The sequence below is a fragment of the Solea solea genome, chromosome 1 (assembly GCF_958295425.1).
Source record: "Solea solea chromosome 1, fSolSol10.1, whole genome shotgun sequence".
Classification (NCBI taxonomy): domain Eukaryota; kingdom Metazoa; phylum Chordata; class Actinopteri; order Pleuronectiformes; family Soleidae; genus Solea; species Solea solea.
In genome coordinates, this window is record NC_081134.1 from 42820952 (window position 1) to 42838476 (window position 17525).

General features: G+C 38.9%; 3 protein-coding genes across 4 annotated transcripts; all 3 read right to left on the minus strand.

The window, feature by feature from the left end:
- Positions 1-420: 420 nt before the first annotated feature.
- mcur1 (mitochondrial calcium uniporter regulator 1) lies at positions 421-5710 on the minus strand. Of its 2 annotated transcripts, none has more exons than XM_058627498.1 (9): positions 5396-5708; positions 4214-4330; positions 4020-4123; positions 3760-3861; positions 2955-2996; positions 2736-2807; positions 2257-2310; positions 2012-2126; positions 421-1543 (listed from the first exon to the last, which is right to left on the minus strand). In XM_058627498.1, exons 1-9 carry the CDS (start codon positions 5631-5633, stop codon positions 1488-1490), a joined length of 900 nt encoding a protein of 299 aa, XP_058483481.1. In that variant the 5' UTR covers positions 5634-5708; the 3' UTR covers positions 421-1487. The 2 variants fall into 2 exon arrangements, 1 of the variants encoding a protein (XP_058483481.1); XR_009240093.1 differs by having other exon boundaries at positions 1525-1543; positions 2728-2807; positions 5396-5710.
- A 957-nt stretch (positions 5711-6667) lies between these two features.
- Positions 6668-10846, minus strand: rgs9bp (regulator of G protein signaling 9 binding protein). Its single transcript, XM_058639647.1, has 3 exons — positions 10190-10846; positions 8320-8626; positions 6668-7552 (listed from the first exon to the last, which is right to left on the minus strand). The coding sequence occupies exons 1-3, from the start codon at positions 10283-10285 to the stop codon at positions 7176-7178; spliced, it is 780 nt and encodes a 259-aa protein (XP_058495630.1). The 5' UTR covers positions 10286-10846; the 3' UTR covers positions 6668-7175.
- A 241-nt stretch (positions 10847-11087) lies between these two features.
- zgc:56231 (uncharacterized protein LOC406257 homolog) lies at positions 11088-17525 on the minus strand. The gene is made up of 18 exons (XM_058638554.1): positions 17148-17525; positions 16934-17029; positions 16301-16408; positions 16038-16176; positions 15770-15954; positions 15590-15668; positions 14775-14951; positions 14584-14695; positions 14434-14496; positions 14056-14202; positions 12905-13070; positions 12621-12800; positions 12394-12533; positions 12127-12292; positions 11908-12013; positions 11724-11794; positions 11534-11653; positions 11088-11436 (listed from the first exon to the last, which is right to left on the minus strand). Exons 1-18 carry the CDS (start codon positions 17247-17249, stop codon positions 11257-11259), a joined length of 2337 nt encoding a protein of 778 aa, XP_058494537.1. The 5' UTR covers positions 17250-17525; the 3' UTR covers positions 11088-11256.

Genomic DNA, 17525 nt, shown 5'->3' on the forward strand with positions numbered 1-17525 from the left:
ATCAGAAAGCGCACTAATCATATATGTTTGATGTGCCAGCATTAAATGCAGTGTGTCAACAGCCATCTAACAAAATCCTACAATCCCCTTGTAGACACAAAGTAATATAATCAATATATTATGTGTAGTGAACATTCAATGACATACAAATTTAACTTATAATTTCTCACCTGACTCAAAGGTAATGTCTTATGCATTTAGATGTTTTATATTATGTTTAAACAATTATAATTACCTCACAACTTCACTAACTACCATTTCTAAAACATGTTTAGGTCAAACTAAAACACATGTACACAGTGAATCACATTTTAGTTTCTTATCACTTTAATAATCCAGGATTATCCGTCTACTTTGGATCCCAGAGGAGACTGTGCTATAAGACTTGTGCTACAAAGACAGAACAATCAGCACTCAGTGTAGATTTACATTCAGTGACAATTCAGTTTATTCAAGTAATATCAGTCCAAGAATCCTATTTCATACAAGTTGAATATAGTATAGTTGCATTCCTTCTGAGTTCCAGGCCTATGCATTTCTCATCCTTTGTTTTTGAAAAGCACTTTGGCTCAACTCCTCCTGAATTTAATGAGCTATATAAATATACTTACTATATTTTAAGCTACATTATAAACATAAAAAATATTTACACAAAAGTAAAAAGGTTTAATTGCACTTTCCAGTATTTAAAAAGTGTATATGGTCCCCTAATCATTAATGTTCCAGCAGGTTAAAATAACTTATTTTACTGTGTGACTGTTTGTGTGAGCAACAGAGATTGGAAACATGGTGGAATCATCCATCCTCACCTATGACCTCTCAGTCAAAAAAACAAAAACAAAACACAATTCCAGAGATTTCAGTGCAAACAAAAATTCTGATCAATGAAATGCAAAAAAGTCAGGTCAGATGTGACAGAGAGTTGGTCTCTAAAAGTTGACATACTCATACTTTGTGGGGCCTAAGCAAAATGTTCTCCACCTTGAAGCAGCCAGAGCTTGACTATTATTTATACTAATATAACACCATCAATTGCATTAATTATAGTTCCGTAATTTGAAATCACAAGTAAATCAAGTAAACCAGTTTAATGACTTTGATTTTTAAAACATGCACTAAATGAGCAATAACTCCAAAATAAAACCAAATCAATTAAGGTCAACATTATTTAGATACCTAAACACATCTAAATGTCTTTAATATGTTAAAATCCACATACTACTGCAGCCGCTTAGTTCTTGGGCTGAACTTGGGCTCTGCATATTCAGAGGAGACACCGAAATTTCTTTTGAAAGTCATAATTGCAGCCCACTGGTTTTGGTGAGGGTGGGTGATACAGGCAGGCTAAAGCTACTGTATGTGAGGTCAGGGTTCAAGGAAGGTGCGCTGTCCCGTGACGGCACTAGTGCTGAGTGGCAGGTCAAAACATCAGCTGACATGAGGAAGCCTTCAGCGGAATACTCATGTTCCTGTGTACTGACAACAGTTCACATCCAAATACGATAGAAACCCATGACCACGGTGAGACAAGTGAACACTGAACCTGAAGGAGAAAAATAAGCACAAGTCTTTCATTCTGTCTAAATTAGAATCACATTTAACTTCTTAAATTCTACTAGTTGTTGCTGTATGACTTAGATATGACGTGTCAACAATATATACATAAAAATACATGCATTTGAAATATATGCAGGTCACAAGGTGCATTTTAAGTTCTTTGAAGGCACAGTAAGTGTTACAGGTCCCCAAGACAATAACAGTACATCACTTAACAGTTACCAAGTTTGTTTAAAAGAGCTCTGAACTCACTTCAGAAATTCATTGAAATGACAAAAACATGTTGACTAGAGAATTTTTAAGCCCCAAGAGGATTTGTTATGCAATTATCCTTCATATTCTCGTAAAAATGACTGTATAGTTGATCTTTTAATGTGTGTTTTATATGTGAAATAAACACAAACACAACAGATTTCAAGACTACAACTACTGATTGACTCTCTCTCTTTCTTACCTGCGAGGTATTTTATAGTGTCTAGTTTATGAGACTCTAACATGGTTTTCAAACCAGCCACTTCAGTATCTATTCTCATGTTGGTCTGAGTCAAATGACGATCATGCTCTGCAGTCTGTAAAATAAAGTACACAGTAAGACACATACATCAAAGATTAACCACCACCAGATGTTTACAACACACAGGCGCCAACATCTGTCTATGAACAAAATGATGTGTGGTAACACAGGAAACTAATACTAACCATTTCCATAATTTCACTTCGTGTTTCCAGGAGCTTCCTCTCATGCTGGGCTTTCTGAAAATTATACATAATTATTATTTAGAGGAGAAGCACAAGCAGCAGGATGTAAACCTGACATGACCTGCTACCTTTTATATGTAACTACATTTTTATTTTTAGCAATAGAATCTACTTATGAATGACTTTTTTTTTTCATTTTCAGCCAAAATCCAAGCATTTGCAGCCGTCTCACTTTCCTCCATGAGTTGTGAAACACATCACTCCCTGTGTGGTGTCAGGAATGTCACTAGGCAACACTTTAAACAAAGAACTGCTATACTGAGGAGCCTAGAGAGTTATGTGGAGCTGAATTGGCATTGTCTGAACTCATTCACAGTGGTTTAAATCCAACATACATTTGTTAATATTTAAAAGTTACGCACTACAGCTTTAAGGTACACTTAACAAATCTCCAATATTGAATTTCCTTACATACTTACCAGTTCCTTTACACGGCTTTTCTCAATATTCATGTCCAAGATATTGTCTGAGCGCATTTTATTTATTATATCCTGCAATATTAAAAATGCACACAACAAAACTACTGGTTAATAAAAACATATTTTGAAATGGAAATGATGTGATGAGGTGCTTCTAAACAAACACTATAAAACCACAAAACATTAACACAACACGAGTAAATCAGACTGTCTACTTACAGAAAGTTGGACCTTGAGCTGCAGCAACTGGATCTTGAGTTTCTGGAAGGAATTGCAAGATGTTGACGATTAACTCATTATCGGATGTATTTGTATTCATTATGATATAGTATTAATAACATTATTCATTTCGTATTCATATTCATATTTGTATGCTGCTTGGTTTGTCTGAAAATGGGCTCCGTCAAGCAAAACTATCAGCATTTGTGGCAGTGCCGGGGTGTACTGGGACAAGACATGTTTTTCTCAATGAAACTGCTGAACAAACAGGGTTTTGGAGCAGTGGAATTCACTCCTTTTTTTCAGTCATGCTCTAATCTGTTTGGCTTGGTATCACTGCTGATGATGATTGGATTCTGATTCTCAAGGTCTTCATTCAATTTAATATTGATTCATTTACGGTAAATGATCTGTAGCACTTTTCTAGTCTTGATGAGCACTCAGAGTTGATTTAATCTGCAGCCATTCACCCATTCACAGCCATTCATGCATACTTTTCTATCATACATCTTCCATTACCACTCACATGCTGCCCGCACAGCCATCAGGAGCAACATGGGGTTAAGTGACTTGCCCATATCAGCACGTTGACTAGCGGAGGCAGGAATCAAACACACAACCTTCCAGTTGAAAGAAGACTCGCGCTACCACAGAGCTATCATCACCTCACAATTTAGCTGCAAATGATATAATGTCGATGTTTGCATAAAGCGTTTTACCCCGAAGTTGTTAATGCAAGCATATCTAGTTCTGTCCACCTATGACCATGGACGATAGGCGATAAATTGAATCAGATTTTACGAACCTCATTCTCCGCCAGCAGAGCAGAGAACTCACTCTTTTCGAGGATGATCATGTCTTTCCTCACAGCAGCTATCTGAGACATCACATGCTGCAACATTCTCTCCTGCAAAACACATTTTAAAAAATACAGTGTTTACCAAATGTCTTGTTTTGTCCACAAACCAAAATGATTCAGTTTGAATGAGTTCTTTATTATATGAAGCAAGGAATCCAGAAAAAAATCATTCACATTTAAGAGTTTTAGTTGAAAATCAAACAAACCTGCTGCACTTTTGTCACCATGTCGTTATAGATGATATCCATGTTGGAGTTGGTCATCTTCACCAACACTTTCACTATCACTTCAGCTTGCATGGTTGTGAAACCTGTGGGAGTCAGAAAGACATGTTTATTGTTATTAACAACACAACACAGAGCAACAAGTGAAAAATTAGGCCACAAGGAGAAAGTCAAACCATTTTCCTCAAGGAGTCGAACCACCGCATGGGTGTCGAAAAACAGTTTCCGAACATCAGAGTTCAGTTTGTTTGTTTTCACGTCATACTGGAAGGTTCTGGTGGAGGTACTCAGCTCTGAAACCCACAGAGAGAATGGATGAGTTATTTCCCTATATTTCGCTGCAGTCATTTCCCTCTTTCTCTTTCTGTCTTTGCACATACGAGAACATTTTTGTGTACTGATATATTACCATGTTCTCTGAAAACAGATGCCCTCACGCTCTTTTTGTCACAGATTCTTTGATATTTCTTTGATATTTTGAGTATTTCTTTATGTACGTAAACACAAGACTACTGTCACTGTGTCACTGGTTTTGCTCATAAAACAATCTATACTCCCAAATTAATTTAAAGATAGTGTGACACTGCAGTGCGCACATCCTACACATACTGTACATTCATGCCAAATGCAACCACAGCCATGAAGAGCAGTGATTAGTGTATAAGTAGTTAATTATGTTATTTGAAGGTCGACTACTATGTTTGTCTGTGGTTGAAGCTTTTTTTTCTTGCTGGGTTTTCCTTTTTCCTTCATAATAATAATTACAAATGATTATTATTATCATGACACATGAAATTACTCAACCTAAATAACCTTTATTGAATTACATTTATGGTCTCTCAATTCAGGCTACATCTTGATTATGTGCCGCAGTGCACAAACATATTCTAATTAAAACTTGTACAACAAATTGCATTATAGGAAAGGTGACACAACCTGGAAGAAGAGAAGAGATCCGCCATCACTGTGGCTTATTGTGTAAATAAAGTGTAAGATATGGGCAGAGGTTTCCTTTGACAACATGCAGCATCATGGTTTGGCTTCACAAATATCTGACAATGACTTAGATTGCAAGAGCTTTGACTATAGATGTGTGCAGTGTGTTAAGTGTAGTAGCCTATACTTTGAGTACATGTCTATAATTTCATTTATTTGTTACACTGCCAAATAGTGGGCCATATGTAAAATGAAAAGTACTGTCTGAGTACTGAGTGAAGTATGAAAATGACTCTTAATTTGACATTCAAACAATGACAGGCTAATCATAAAGCACATGGGCCTGATTCAAACACTATTATGTGTTGTTTTTGTTGTGCAGCAGCTTACATTTTATTTTTATAGACCTCATTGTTACTTACCTCTGACAGATACATGTGTTCCAGCAGAAAGATATAAGCTCCTTCGTCCAGATGCTCCTTGAGTCCGCGACTCCTCGCAACCCGAACACGGTGATGCGTTTACGGCTGTCAAGGTCGACACGGTCGGCAGAGAGCTACTCACTAAGTCCCGACTAAAAGCACAAGGCTCACACCATTTCTTTTCCGGGTGTTTGAAAATAAAAGGTTTTATTCTTGAATGACATTGTTTCAATACCATGGTGACGTCCTGCGGCCGTAGACGTCCTGTCGGCTCGGCAGACAGTACTTCACTTCCGTCTGACGAAAACTGTCAACTTTTCCTCTGACGTCAAGCCAGCCACGGTCAGAGAATAACAAAAACATAATTTCCGGTAGAACTTTTCAAAATAAAGGTTGTGTCTTGCAACTGCTACAAAATTAAACTAGAACTCAAATTTACTGGGTAAAAGGATAGTTCACGTTTTATTAAAACATTGTTTTTAATGTGGTAGTATGAGTTACTGACACATTACATGGCAAAAAAAATGTATTCATCGGAAGACCATGGGTGCGGTTCAATAACCGTTCACTGAAGTTAAGCATATTTTTTTTTGTATTATCTGTTATCTGGGGAAAGAAAGAAAATTGGCTAAATAACCATCCATCTATAGGCAGGGGTCACACCCTGGACAGTTCTCCAGTCCATCACATACATAGACAAACAACCACTCACTCTCACACTCTCAGCTATGGTCAATTTAGAGTGTTCAATTTACCTAATTGCATGTATTTGGACTGTGGGAGGAAACCGGAGAACCCGGAGAAAACCCATGCACACACGAGGAGAACACGCAAACCACATGCAGAAAAGCCCTTGTTCCGACCAGGTCGTGAACCCGGGTCTTCTTGCTGCAAAGGCAAGAGTGCTAACCACTACTGTATGGACCAAAAAAAACTGCATTGATTATCGGCCATCAATCTGGCCTAAAAATCAGCATTAGTATTGGCCATAGAAAAACCCATATTGGTCAACCTCTAATTATCAAACATCAACTTTGCCGAGCACAGTGTCAAACATACTGTTACATGGACTCTCACTCTCATTGATAAGGATGGAAAACCTAATTCTAGCCATTTGGTACAGCTCTGTCTGCTGCTTAAGTCTACTTTTGTATATTCATACCACAAATGGCCCTAAAGAGGTAACAATATATACACACACACACACACACACACACACACACACAGACACACACAGAGTTCCACTGATTCTCTGCCCTGTTGCTCTGTGTGCATTCATTTAGTATTTTACCAAAGTGAGTGAACGTGAACACAAAAGCAACACAACTTCTTATCAAAGGAGATACCTTTATAAAGCAGAACTCTACATATTGTCAGGTCTTGGAATATACACGTAAACACTGAATGAAAAAAATGAAAAGAGCTTCAGCACCTACATCTTCTCAGTGGCATCACGGAATAAAAATGTGACATTTCAGAAAAGTTTTTTGTGCATTACAAGGAAAATGTACTGTGCTGGATCAGAGGAAAAGTGCTGTCTTTTTACAGTAAATCAACCATACTTCATTTCATTTAAACATTTCTAACTGGCAGTCATTTATTGTCACTTTGTTCAACAAAGGCAGCTTCGAAATCACATAATCTATTTTAGTTTGTTTTTAAATTATTACACTATAATTTAGTTATGACGTCATGCAAAGCTTGCCATTTTTGTGCAGTGTTACTGAGCAATTTTTAAAGGGAAACAAAGGGGGAAGTTATTAATACATTGATGTTTTGCTCATGAGAAAAAGAAAATGCACACTGATAAAGTGGTTGCTAACAAAATAACAGCAAACAGCAGTAACAGCACAACAATCTGATTGCGCTTGCTTGGAGGCTGGTGTCCAGGCTGCTCCTCGTCCACAGAGAGCAGAGCCAGCGAGGAGCTGTCAGTGCTGCTGAGTGGGTCTGCATACTGTGGCCCGTGAGGCTCCACCATCCAACGCAGCACGTTGACTTTCATCTCCATGTCATCGATCATGTGGTCAATGTGGCTGATCTCCTGCTCCATGGTGCTGCGCTCCTGGATCTCGAGACCAGCTTCCAGTGTTGGAGTCTGATCCTGGTTCAGGTCTGGCACACTGAGTGCCCGAGCTGCGACCTCACTGCCTCCTCCTGCAACATTCAACTTGACTTTTTAGTCTGCAGAGCAATTAAAGGTCCCAATGTGTAATACTTAATTCTTTATCAGTGTACAATCACCTGCTTGTATTAATTGTTTTTCCATTACCCCAAATGGAGCCTTTGATATTCAGGGGCCCATAGCTCTACAGAGGCCATCATTTGGTTCTTACAATAGCTCACAGTGGTCAAACTAAACGTCTCCTGACCTTTGACGCTAACTTTAGGCTATATAACTTTAGGTTCTCCAACACACTTGCAAGGAAAGGGTTAGGTGAGGAATATTTAGCTACAACACCCAACTTTAAACAATACATGTTACGCACTGTACCTTTAACTGCTTCTAATGGCGTCAAAGAAGGATTATAAATTGTACAAACCCATAAAAAGTCTGAATAACTAATGATCAAACCCTGAGTAAATAAAATAAAATAAATTTAATGAAATCTAAGAGTTTATTCTGCATTAAACCCAGCTTGTACAGTACTATCATGTATAGTAACTGTACAGCTATGATGTGTGTGTAATAACTGAACTGTTTCATTTCCACACATGTCACTGATGCCTTATTCACAACTGATACCAGGAATTGCCACCAAAAAACTCAAGTGGGAATCATTGATTTCATTGGCTGTGGGAGGGATTAGGAGGACATGAAGTACTTGTATTCTGTCAGCCATGATGTATTGATCTCCATTCTTTTTAATTGTTTATATTAATTTTTTTTTATTGCATATGTAATAAAACAATCATTCATTTACCTTGAAAGCCATTTTGCACCAGAGTAACACCATTGGCCAGTGAGAATATGTCACCCATGCTGAAAACTTTGCACATATCAACATGGAGGAGCTCCAGACTGGAGGAGAAAGCCACCCAGAGGAGTTCCATCTCCCTACGCTGATCCACAGGGAGGCTCTTGTCTCGCAGATGTGAGGTCAGATGATGACGGATGGACACCGCCAACTTTTGGGCCTTTTCTCTCGTTTGCCGTAGCTCGTCCCGCAGCTGCAGGCTGTCTGTGCACCCGCCGACACATGATGCCAAGTGCCGGTAGCAAGCTACCACCTGTACAAGGACCAACAAATAAAGATTGTACTTATTTTCTTAATTAGAAGGTATAGTTTAGGTTTATGTTTCAGAGATAGAGGAAAAAACACATTTTAGCCACTTAACAAACCCCTCTAATAAAATCTTTGCCACTTTATCACATCATTACAGTAGTTCCTGCTTAAAAAAACAAGCTTATAAACTGCTCACTCTCTCAAATCAAAGTCTATATAAAGAATCATAATTCATACAATACTAAACAACCATTCCTTTAAAGGAAAATGGGCACGGTCTGGAATTATGTCCTCATCTACACCAGCTATTCAACTAGATTGACTTATTACTTCATAACTAATTAAATGATTTGGATAGACATCTGTGGAACTATACTGGTATTGGTTTATATTAGTAAAGGTTTGGAAAGGAAAAGTTACAGTTTCATCATGTCAGTCACCTGGCAGTAGTGTTTTCATTATCTTACGACATTATCGTGATCACGGAGGATTAACAGGTATGCTTTCAATCAAAAATAATATGAATAATCTCATTATCATTGATCTATTTCTAGATAAGCCAAAACAACCTTGTGCACACACAATAGCAGAGGCTCATTTTCAAGACGTGAGCAGAACAGAGAGGGGAGCAAAACAACAACATCTGTTTTTATTCAAACCATGGGTACCGACCGGTCATTTATTTTGGCTTATTTTGGTTAGTATTTTTGAAAATACAACTCATTCCCATGAGAAATAACAATACATCATTATTATGTACATTAACTCCACAAAGTTTAGTAATTCTTGTAGTGTTTTTTGCAGAAAACAGCAACACTTCTGAACAGCAAGCTTCTGATAAGTAAAAATATGATTGTGATTGTGACCGTTTTAGAATTTAACAGATTGAACAGATTAACTGCTATAGTAACTGGGGTGAGCGTGACCTTATCCAACACAGATGCACGAATGAACACAACGATGCAGTGGACCAAGACATTCTTTTCATGTAGAGTGCCTTTTTAGCTACAGGGGGAAAACAGGCTCCACTGTCCTATTTAGTTTGTGAAATACAAATCTAAGAATTGAATTATAAAATATAGTACAAAAGTTAGTAGTCCAAAATTAAAACCATAGTTATATTGTATATAATTTTGTGTTTGATTGCAACCTGCAGTCAACAACAAATGTAACTAAGACTAGAAATACACAAACAAGCACAAGCTTGTGTTTGTGCAAGCTTGTTCGAGTTTTGTTACTGACTCGGAAACAGTCCGTAACAAAAAAGTAATAGTATAGTAATAATTTGAATTAAGAAAGTACTATTATGGTCATAACATTATTTCTACAGTAACAGCTCAGTAATAACATTGGAAAATGTGTGTGGGAAATAGATTTCAAATGAAGTGTATGGTAATTACCAAAATTACCTATGGAATTTTCTCCTTATTACCACACTACTACAATTATTATAACGTACTTCAGAAATAAGATGGAATCACCATAATATATTTCCTATAAAAAAAATGAATGACCATACTATGACTATGCTGTCACTGTACTGTAATGAAAAGCATTGTCGTCTTACCTTCACCAAAGACTTCACCAGAGCCTCTCCCTCGGCCAAAGCCTTGTCTGTGGCGACTGTGCAGTCATCTCCAACTTTGTTATTTACAAATGGCATGAGGAGGACTTGTCCAGAGTCTCAGACTCTGCCCACAGCAGGCGAGATGTTGGCCCAGCTGCCCTTCACTTCTCCCTTCCCTCCCCTGGAAGACACTTCATTCAGTGGCAGAGGGTCGAGACGAGCTCCGTCCAAAGGCCGCGAGATGCATGGCAGTATTCCGCTCCTGTAACTTCAGTGCGAGCACAGACGCTAAACATAGTTTGGAGGCTGGAGCAAAAGGACCCCCGAAACATCAAAAAGCGCCAAAGTCAGGGCAAAAGAAAATTAATAAAGTGATGCAACACTTCAGCAAGGTGCTTATCCTGTGACTGACCCCTTTGCACTGAGGCAGACAAGGATGAGCAGCTAATCTCATTAACGAACACTGAGACCAGAGAGAGAGAAAAGCAGCTGGCTGTCGACCACAATGGCCCTTTCATTGACTGAAAGGAGGTTGTGCTCTTATATAGTGCACTTCACTGGATACACCTACATCACCTAACAGTGGTCAATATCCTGCACTACAAATATTAGAAGGGTGGCTATATTCTGGTCATATTTTCTGCATCATATTCATTAGGATTCAAATATTTCAATGTGGGTAAAGAGATTAGTGAGAGAAAGTTGTGTCTTTGTAATTCACTTTTCCCTCAGGCCCCATGTAATGGACGCCCTCCTTTGTACCAGGCAGATAAAAGCCTCAGTTTGCACCAAGCAAGAAACGCCATTGCGTGACGTATCATAGAGAAACAGAGGCACACGTTGAAGGCCTGAAATGACACGAGTGCCATTGCGCTTATAAAAATGTGAGGAAATCAGAAAAGAAAACAACTCCATGCCTCAAAGTCAGACTTTTTTTATTATACATAAATACAATAAAACAAACATTACAACTCAATTAAAAACATAAAAAAAAGGAGAGGCACCGTTTCTCAGATGGGGATTCTTTTAACAAGTACCCCCAAAAACCCATTATTTAAATTAAAATGTCAGTGTTGTACAGTCTTAACTGTTTTCCTGAGGATTCTGCCGGACCCTCCCTTCCGTGGAGAAGTAACAGCCTCCTTGATGTTGGCGAGCAGACCTCGCTTCACCTTGGGCTGCAAAGGGGATTTGAGCTTTTCCAGTTCTGCCTTTAGTGAGGCAATCTCAAGGTCCCTCTCAGCAATCTGTGGACAAAAATGCCATTAGATTATTTTATCTTATCATTTACTTGACGTTAAACTATATTCCACCTCATTAAATCGTACTTTAGAAGGACCTCACCTTGTCATCAGACTTCCTCTGCAGAGCCTCCAGGTCAGCAGATTTCTCCAGGAAGCTATCTCTGACCTTCTTCAGTGTTTCACTTAGCTCCATCAGCCTTCTCTCTAGGGACAAAATCAGCTACAGGAGCAAATATTTTATATATAAAAATATATACTCTACCTATATATTCATATTTTGTCATGTATACCTGTTGTTTATCCTCACACATCATCTCGATGGCGCATTTTTCTTTGTAAAGCCGTTTGTATCGATCGTTCCCTGTGAGGGTACAAGGAATTCACTTCTAACTGCTACTGTAGACACACACACACACACACACACAACAGGTATGTGTCCAGTTTGAGAGAAAGTGCTAAAATATAAGTTCTCACCTTCTGCTTCTGGTACTTTAGGCGATTCAGTCTGGCAAGACTCGTCCACTGATGGAACTGCAGATGCTCCTCTCATCTCCAACTCGGACACCTTACGTCTTAGTGCCTACACACAGAATTGAGAACCAAATATGATTCTTAATTCTGATAAAATGTTGACACTGGCAGCAGTAAAACCATTTGACTGCTTGTAACTGTAAAACAAAACAAAGCATGTACCTCTACTTTCTCCTGTTCAGTGATGAACTCATCCAGAGGAACATAGTCATCTTCCAGGTTGTTCATGGCGCTCTGGTAGGCGTGCTCTTTGATAGCGTCCTTGTACATCTCAAATGTGTCCTCCAGCTTTTCTTGGTAGCGCTCCTTCAACTCCTCGATCTGTCGACTAACAATTTAAAAGAGAAATTTAGTCACCAAGTAAATCGTTTCATTGCGACAGACAAGAGTTAGCTCAAATAAACTGTGGCCACGCTCCCGACAGCATACGTGTGGAGTTCTTCACTCTCCATGATCTGCTGGATCATTGCATCTCCCATTTCCTTACGAATCTCCATTTCCTGCACCAGGTTTCTTCTTCTCTCGGCCAAGAGTTTTGTTCGGAGGCTGTCGATCATATTCACAAGCTCCTATAAAAGTCAAAAATGACCCGAGTTAAAACTAAGCCATTTGTAATTACGACAGTGTTTGAAAGTGAAGCTGAACAGTAGATGTACATTCTGTGGCAGCAGAGACATGTCGGCCTCGTCCTCTTCGTCAAGCAGCTCGTCTTCAGACAGGTAACCTTCCAGGGCCTGGTCATCGATCACTCCATTCCTCACCAGAGGTTTGCCATCACGACCGACCATACAGGGAGCCAGAGATACCAGAGGTTTGTCTGGGATCATCTGCACCACCTGCAGTCACAACATGCAACATAGTGGTTCGGTGGATCTGCATACATCTCACATATTCAGAAATCAGATTCCCCCCCTCACACGCCATCTGGATTGAGACTCACCTGTTTGGCAACGGCAGAGAATTTCATAACGTGGAGAGTCTCGTCGTAGGTGGAAGCACACTGATTAATGTTGACTATCATTGAAGCTCGTCCTTTGCCACAGAAAAAAGCCTGGAAGAGTTTGGTGAGCTTGCTCTCTCGGAAGGGGATGTAGCTGCTTTTTAGTCTGATGAGCACATGTCAAGAATACATTTGATTAGAAAGGGTGTGGGCTGAAGCTCAAGTTTATTTATACCTAATCGTCTTACACCATACACAGTCATTTTTGACAAAGAACATGTTAAATTATGCGATATATTAACATTTAATTAATTTTTTCACACTACATTGCAAGACTGAATTATGAATTAAGTTTTCTTCAACCTGTTTTCACCGTTGCAAAGAGAAAGAAAGAATCCTGTAACTTAAATCAAATTTTATATCTGGAAAAGTGTATTTTCATTGTATTTTTGTAACAGTGTAGGTTGACAGTTCCCAAATTACTTGCAACTAGTCAGGACTTACAGTTATATCATGATTTTTAACATTGTTTATCAATATCTTTACTTTTTCCAATATGAATGTTCCTCTTAGATTATATTAAATACCCCTAGATAGACGGTAATTGTCCATTTTTAGATTTGACATGATTTGTATTGTATTGCAATTTCAGTATATGTTTGTTTAGCTGTATTAATAGGGCATTGGTTGACTCTCAATTGATTTTATCTTATTTGTATGGGGTATTAGGGCCATGCATGAAAAATGGATGCTTTTGAGAATAAAGTTGTAATATAACAAGGGTTATAGTATAACTTTACAATATGCTGCATGTTCCTCATCTCAACGCAGGTTGCAGCTGATCATCTGAGATTTTGCTTGAAAAGAATATTAGAAATTTATTACTACAACTATACTTTTTTCCATAATATTGGCCCCAATACTCCGTCTTTGTGTAGGATGGTCATAGATTTTTTTTTTTTTGTATTTAAAACACACGTTTCCACATACGTCCATACAGTAATTGGGCAATTTAAAAGGTATGTTAACAAGTCAAGCAGCATCAGCTTAACTATTCCCCGACATGCATGTTACAGCATGCACAGAGGTCTCTATACCATACTCAGTCTTTCATAGTTGACAGTTAAAATGTTTGACATGTGCAACTGTACCGTTCGGTCTGATTGTTACGCAGTGCAGTGATGCACTTCCCAAGAATGAGCAGGGAGTTGTTGATATTTCCCGCCTCCTTGAGCCTCTCTCCAAAGGTCTTGGTTTTGTTGCACCTTTCTGAGCCGGCCAGGTCACACAGAGAAAACCTGACAAACAATTCAAAAAAATAGCAGAGATCATGAGGCTGGAGCATTCAAAGCTGGACACATCATTAAAATCCACACTCCCATAACAATGGAACAACAAAAAAAAAGGTACAGTGGTGCTCGGCAAAGAGGGAATTGCAAGATGACGTAATGACAGTGACTGATGCTAGGAAACAAGTATAAAGAAAAATCACTGCTGTGATCTTGTTATACGGAGGAGAAGATACTTACTCTGACATTCTTTTAACTGCACCACTGTCAATCTTGAGTAACTTCATTGAAAATATGCTGTGGCTGTAATGAGAGCCGGTGTAAATTTTTTAGAACAGAAGACACCAAGAACAGTAAAGATGCTGTGAAATTTGAAAAGAAGGATATTGCCTTCTACTGGAGGACTGATTCATCTTAGTAGCTGCGGCACTTCTGTTTTTGTTCCCAAACTGCAGGAGTTTGTAGGCTTCGCCCAGGCTCTGGATGTTGATCCATCTAACGTCTTAATAAAAAGAAATCAAAATAAAATGACTGGCATCTTTCTAATTACTTCAGGACGTAAGGTCAAGTCTGCTTCAAACCTTTGACGTAAGCATTTCCGGCACCGTCGTCACACACACGGAGAGCTGAGCGTTTCTTGGACTTGGTGCACAGGGAAGGCTGAAGCAGATCATACACACACTCATTGTAGATTTCAAAGAACGCCACCCACAAAGCAAACTGGCTGATGTTGGCCTCTGTTGGATCGCTTGTCAACACTAAAAAAGGGAAAGAAATTAAAAAAAAAGGACAACAAATACTAATAAGAAGCACAAGTAGAGCGGTGATCATCAAACACAATGCTCTTTGCTTTTAATGACAGCTAAACAGTCTCAACTGAATTGTAAATAGACACTTTACTCACCAACCATACTTGAAAAGCTGTGGTATGCAACTTAAAGCGGAACTTTCCAAGTATGGTCGTTTCTTTTTGACATTTTTACGACACCACCATAAACATCCATCCATCGTTTACACCTTTATCCATGCTAACACCCACATCAATCCTACTGCTCATAAAACCCAAGTTGTTTGACAGGATAAATGCTTGTTGCCCCGCCCCCCGCACTGCATATACACAAACACTCCGTCAACAGGTCTGATCGTTTTGCTTGACAGCCAATTTTGTAGCATGAGGATGTATCATTAAAAAAAATAAAAAATAAAAAAAATAAAAAAACACCATTACATTGTTTCTGCAGCAACGACAATCAAACGTTATGCACTGCAACTTTGAATTTTTATTTATAAGTTAAATAAATAATTTTTTTTTTTTAGATTTTCATGTCCTGCTTCCCCCCACAAGAACCAGTTTATGATACATATCACATGTCCGTTGTGATCAAATGAGAACTACCTGTTTGATTGTATGACAGAGAGGTGGAAGCACAAGGTAGGGACCCGGATCCATTGCTGACTCTGAGATAATCATACTCCTAAAGATTGCAGCAGACACATGAACATGTTAAAGGAGCACTGTGCTTGTTCTGGCTCACTTGGCAGATCGAAGGAAACGTCTTTCATTCTCAGTTCTCACCTCTTTGACTGAAGCAAAAATGGCTGCTTTGGCACTTCTCTCCTGCTTGACTTGATCAGGATCCAGATATTGTACGTCATTCCTGAGGTAGGGCTTCAGGTCCATCCCCTCATACTGGTCACCTCCGATATGGTGAAAGGTGGCGTCCAGCACCCGGGGGAGTATTCCCGGATCTTTCTGGGTTCCTCAAACATTCAAAACACACTTAACACACACATCACACTTACAAAAACTTAACTGGACTTCCGAACCCCTTAATTTCCTTTACCTTGGATTGTGAAGGTTTTTCCAGCATTGGTTACACCATAACTGAATATCAGAGCATTCTTCCCATCCAAGAACTCCGACATTTGGCTTTGGACTGTGTCCTCATATAGCTCTGCCTGTGACATCTCCGGTCCAAAAATCTAAAAGCCAACAGAGAGATGAAGTTCTCACATCACCAGAAAGTTTTCGGAGTAAACGTGAGTGCAGAATAAATTCAGTCCCTGCAACACATCAGCACTGCTGAGATGTCAGGAGCTGCTGAACCTGTGAGAAGGAGAATTTGTGGATGGTCTTGTCGCTGTTCTTCAGGGTGGCAGAACCCTTCGGTGCATTTAGTGTCACCATCTGGCTGTTTTCAATCACCACACAATCCTGAAAGAGAGAGAAGCAAGAAACCACAAAAAAAATTAAAAAGGGTTCAGAGATGAATTATTATTCAAAATGAACTGTAAAAAAACATGCACAAAGTGTGTTTACTAGCAGCTGCTGCATCCCTTATCGAACACATAAACAACATAAAATTAAGGATTTCCTTCACTTTTCTTTCTCAGATTCTGATATCTGCATTTAACAAGTCAGGTGAACTTGAGCATGTTTATTCATCATGTAGTTTGGTTTTTCTTTGAGGGTCAGATTTGATCTCAACTACAACAGGCCATAATAATGTCTGATTCAACTCATCAAGTTCCAAAATAAACTTTTTATTACATCTTTTCAATTATAAACTGTACAGACATAAACATGCCAATATCATAACTGCACAAACTTCTTAAAAACAAACTTTCAATCTGTTTATTTTTGCTTTGCACATTTTGTGTTACTTCTAAAATACTTCAAATAATTGCATGAATACAAACATCAAGGACTCCATCAGCTACAGTAGTGAGCACGCTCTACCTGGTCTTCATCGTTCAACCGTTCGTCTTTAGAGAAAGGCCTGACTCTGAGGTAAACTCTCATGGTCTGCTGCTCTGAACCACCATTCACTTCACTCTAGGAACAAAAAACAACAACCCAGTTTTTAAACTCAGTTTTAACACAGCAGTTTAAAATAAAATAATCATAAAGTAAAGTTAGCCAAGTACAAAACGAGTGAAAATCTGGACATTACCTGCTTGGGTGGAGAGCTGAAAGGAGGTGTAGTACATGTCAGTTCCATGTCCTCAGGCTGATAGACACTTTCTTCTGCAGCCAGATCAATAAATGTGCTCATCTTGAAACAATGTGTCTCCAACTGTCTGTTAACTCAGCTCATGCACCAACTTCAGCTGAAACCGACTCGGCAAAATTACAGAGAGACAATCAAAAGCCTTTAAATGAGATATATAAGTGTGATGAGCACCACAGGAGGCTCTGCTGATGCTACTTAAAACCAGGAGCAGCTTGCAATCAGTTTCAATTGAATTCAGGTGAGAAGTCAAACAAATCACCAAGGCTGACTCTACCAGGTTCCGCAAAGAGCTGCTGTTTATCACAATCCGAGGGTCAG

Bases quoted from the DNA above. Each gene is read 5' to 3' on its own strand.
- mcur1 (XM_058627498.1), bottom strand. From the start codon at position 5,633: ATGGTATTGAAACAATGTCATTCAAGAATAAAACCTTTTATTTTCAAA. The intron at 4,124-4,213 runs GTTTGACTTTCT...TGACTCCCACAG, and splicing joins TCGACTCCTTGAGGAAAATG to GTTTCACAACCATGCAAGCT. The intron at 1,544-2,011 runs GTAAGAAAGAGA...TTTCTCCTTCAG, and splicing joins CACTATAAAATACCTCGCAG to GTTCAGTGTTCACTTGTCTC.
- rgs9bp (XM_058639647.1), bottom strand. From the start codon at position 10,285: ATGCCATTTGTAAATAACAAAGTTGGAGATGACTGCACAGTCGCCACA. The intron at 8,627-10,189 runs GTAAGACGACAA...GTCCTTGTACAG, and splicing joins TGGTGAAGTCTTTGGTGAAG to GTGGTAGCTTGCTACCGGCA. The intron at 7,553-8,319 runs GTAAATGAATGA...TGAATGTTGCAG, and splicing joins GGTGCAAAATGGCTTTCAAG to GAGGAGGCAGTGAGGTCGCA.
- zgc:56231 (XM_058638554.1), bottom strand. From the start codon at position 17,249: ATGAGCACATTTATTGATCTGGCTGCAGAAGAAAGTGTCTATCAGCCT. The intron at 16,409-16,933 runs GTAGAGCGTGCT...TCTCTCTTTCAG, and splicing joins GGTTGAACGATGAAGACCAG to GATTGTGTGGTGATTGAAAA. The intron at 11,654-11,723 runs GTATACATGACA...TTGCTCCTGTAG, and splicing joins TGTGTGAGGATAAACAACAG to CTGATTTTGTCCCTAGAGAG.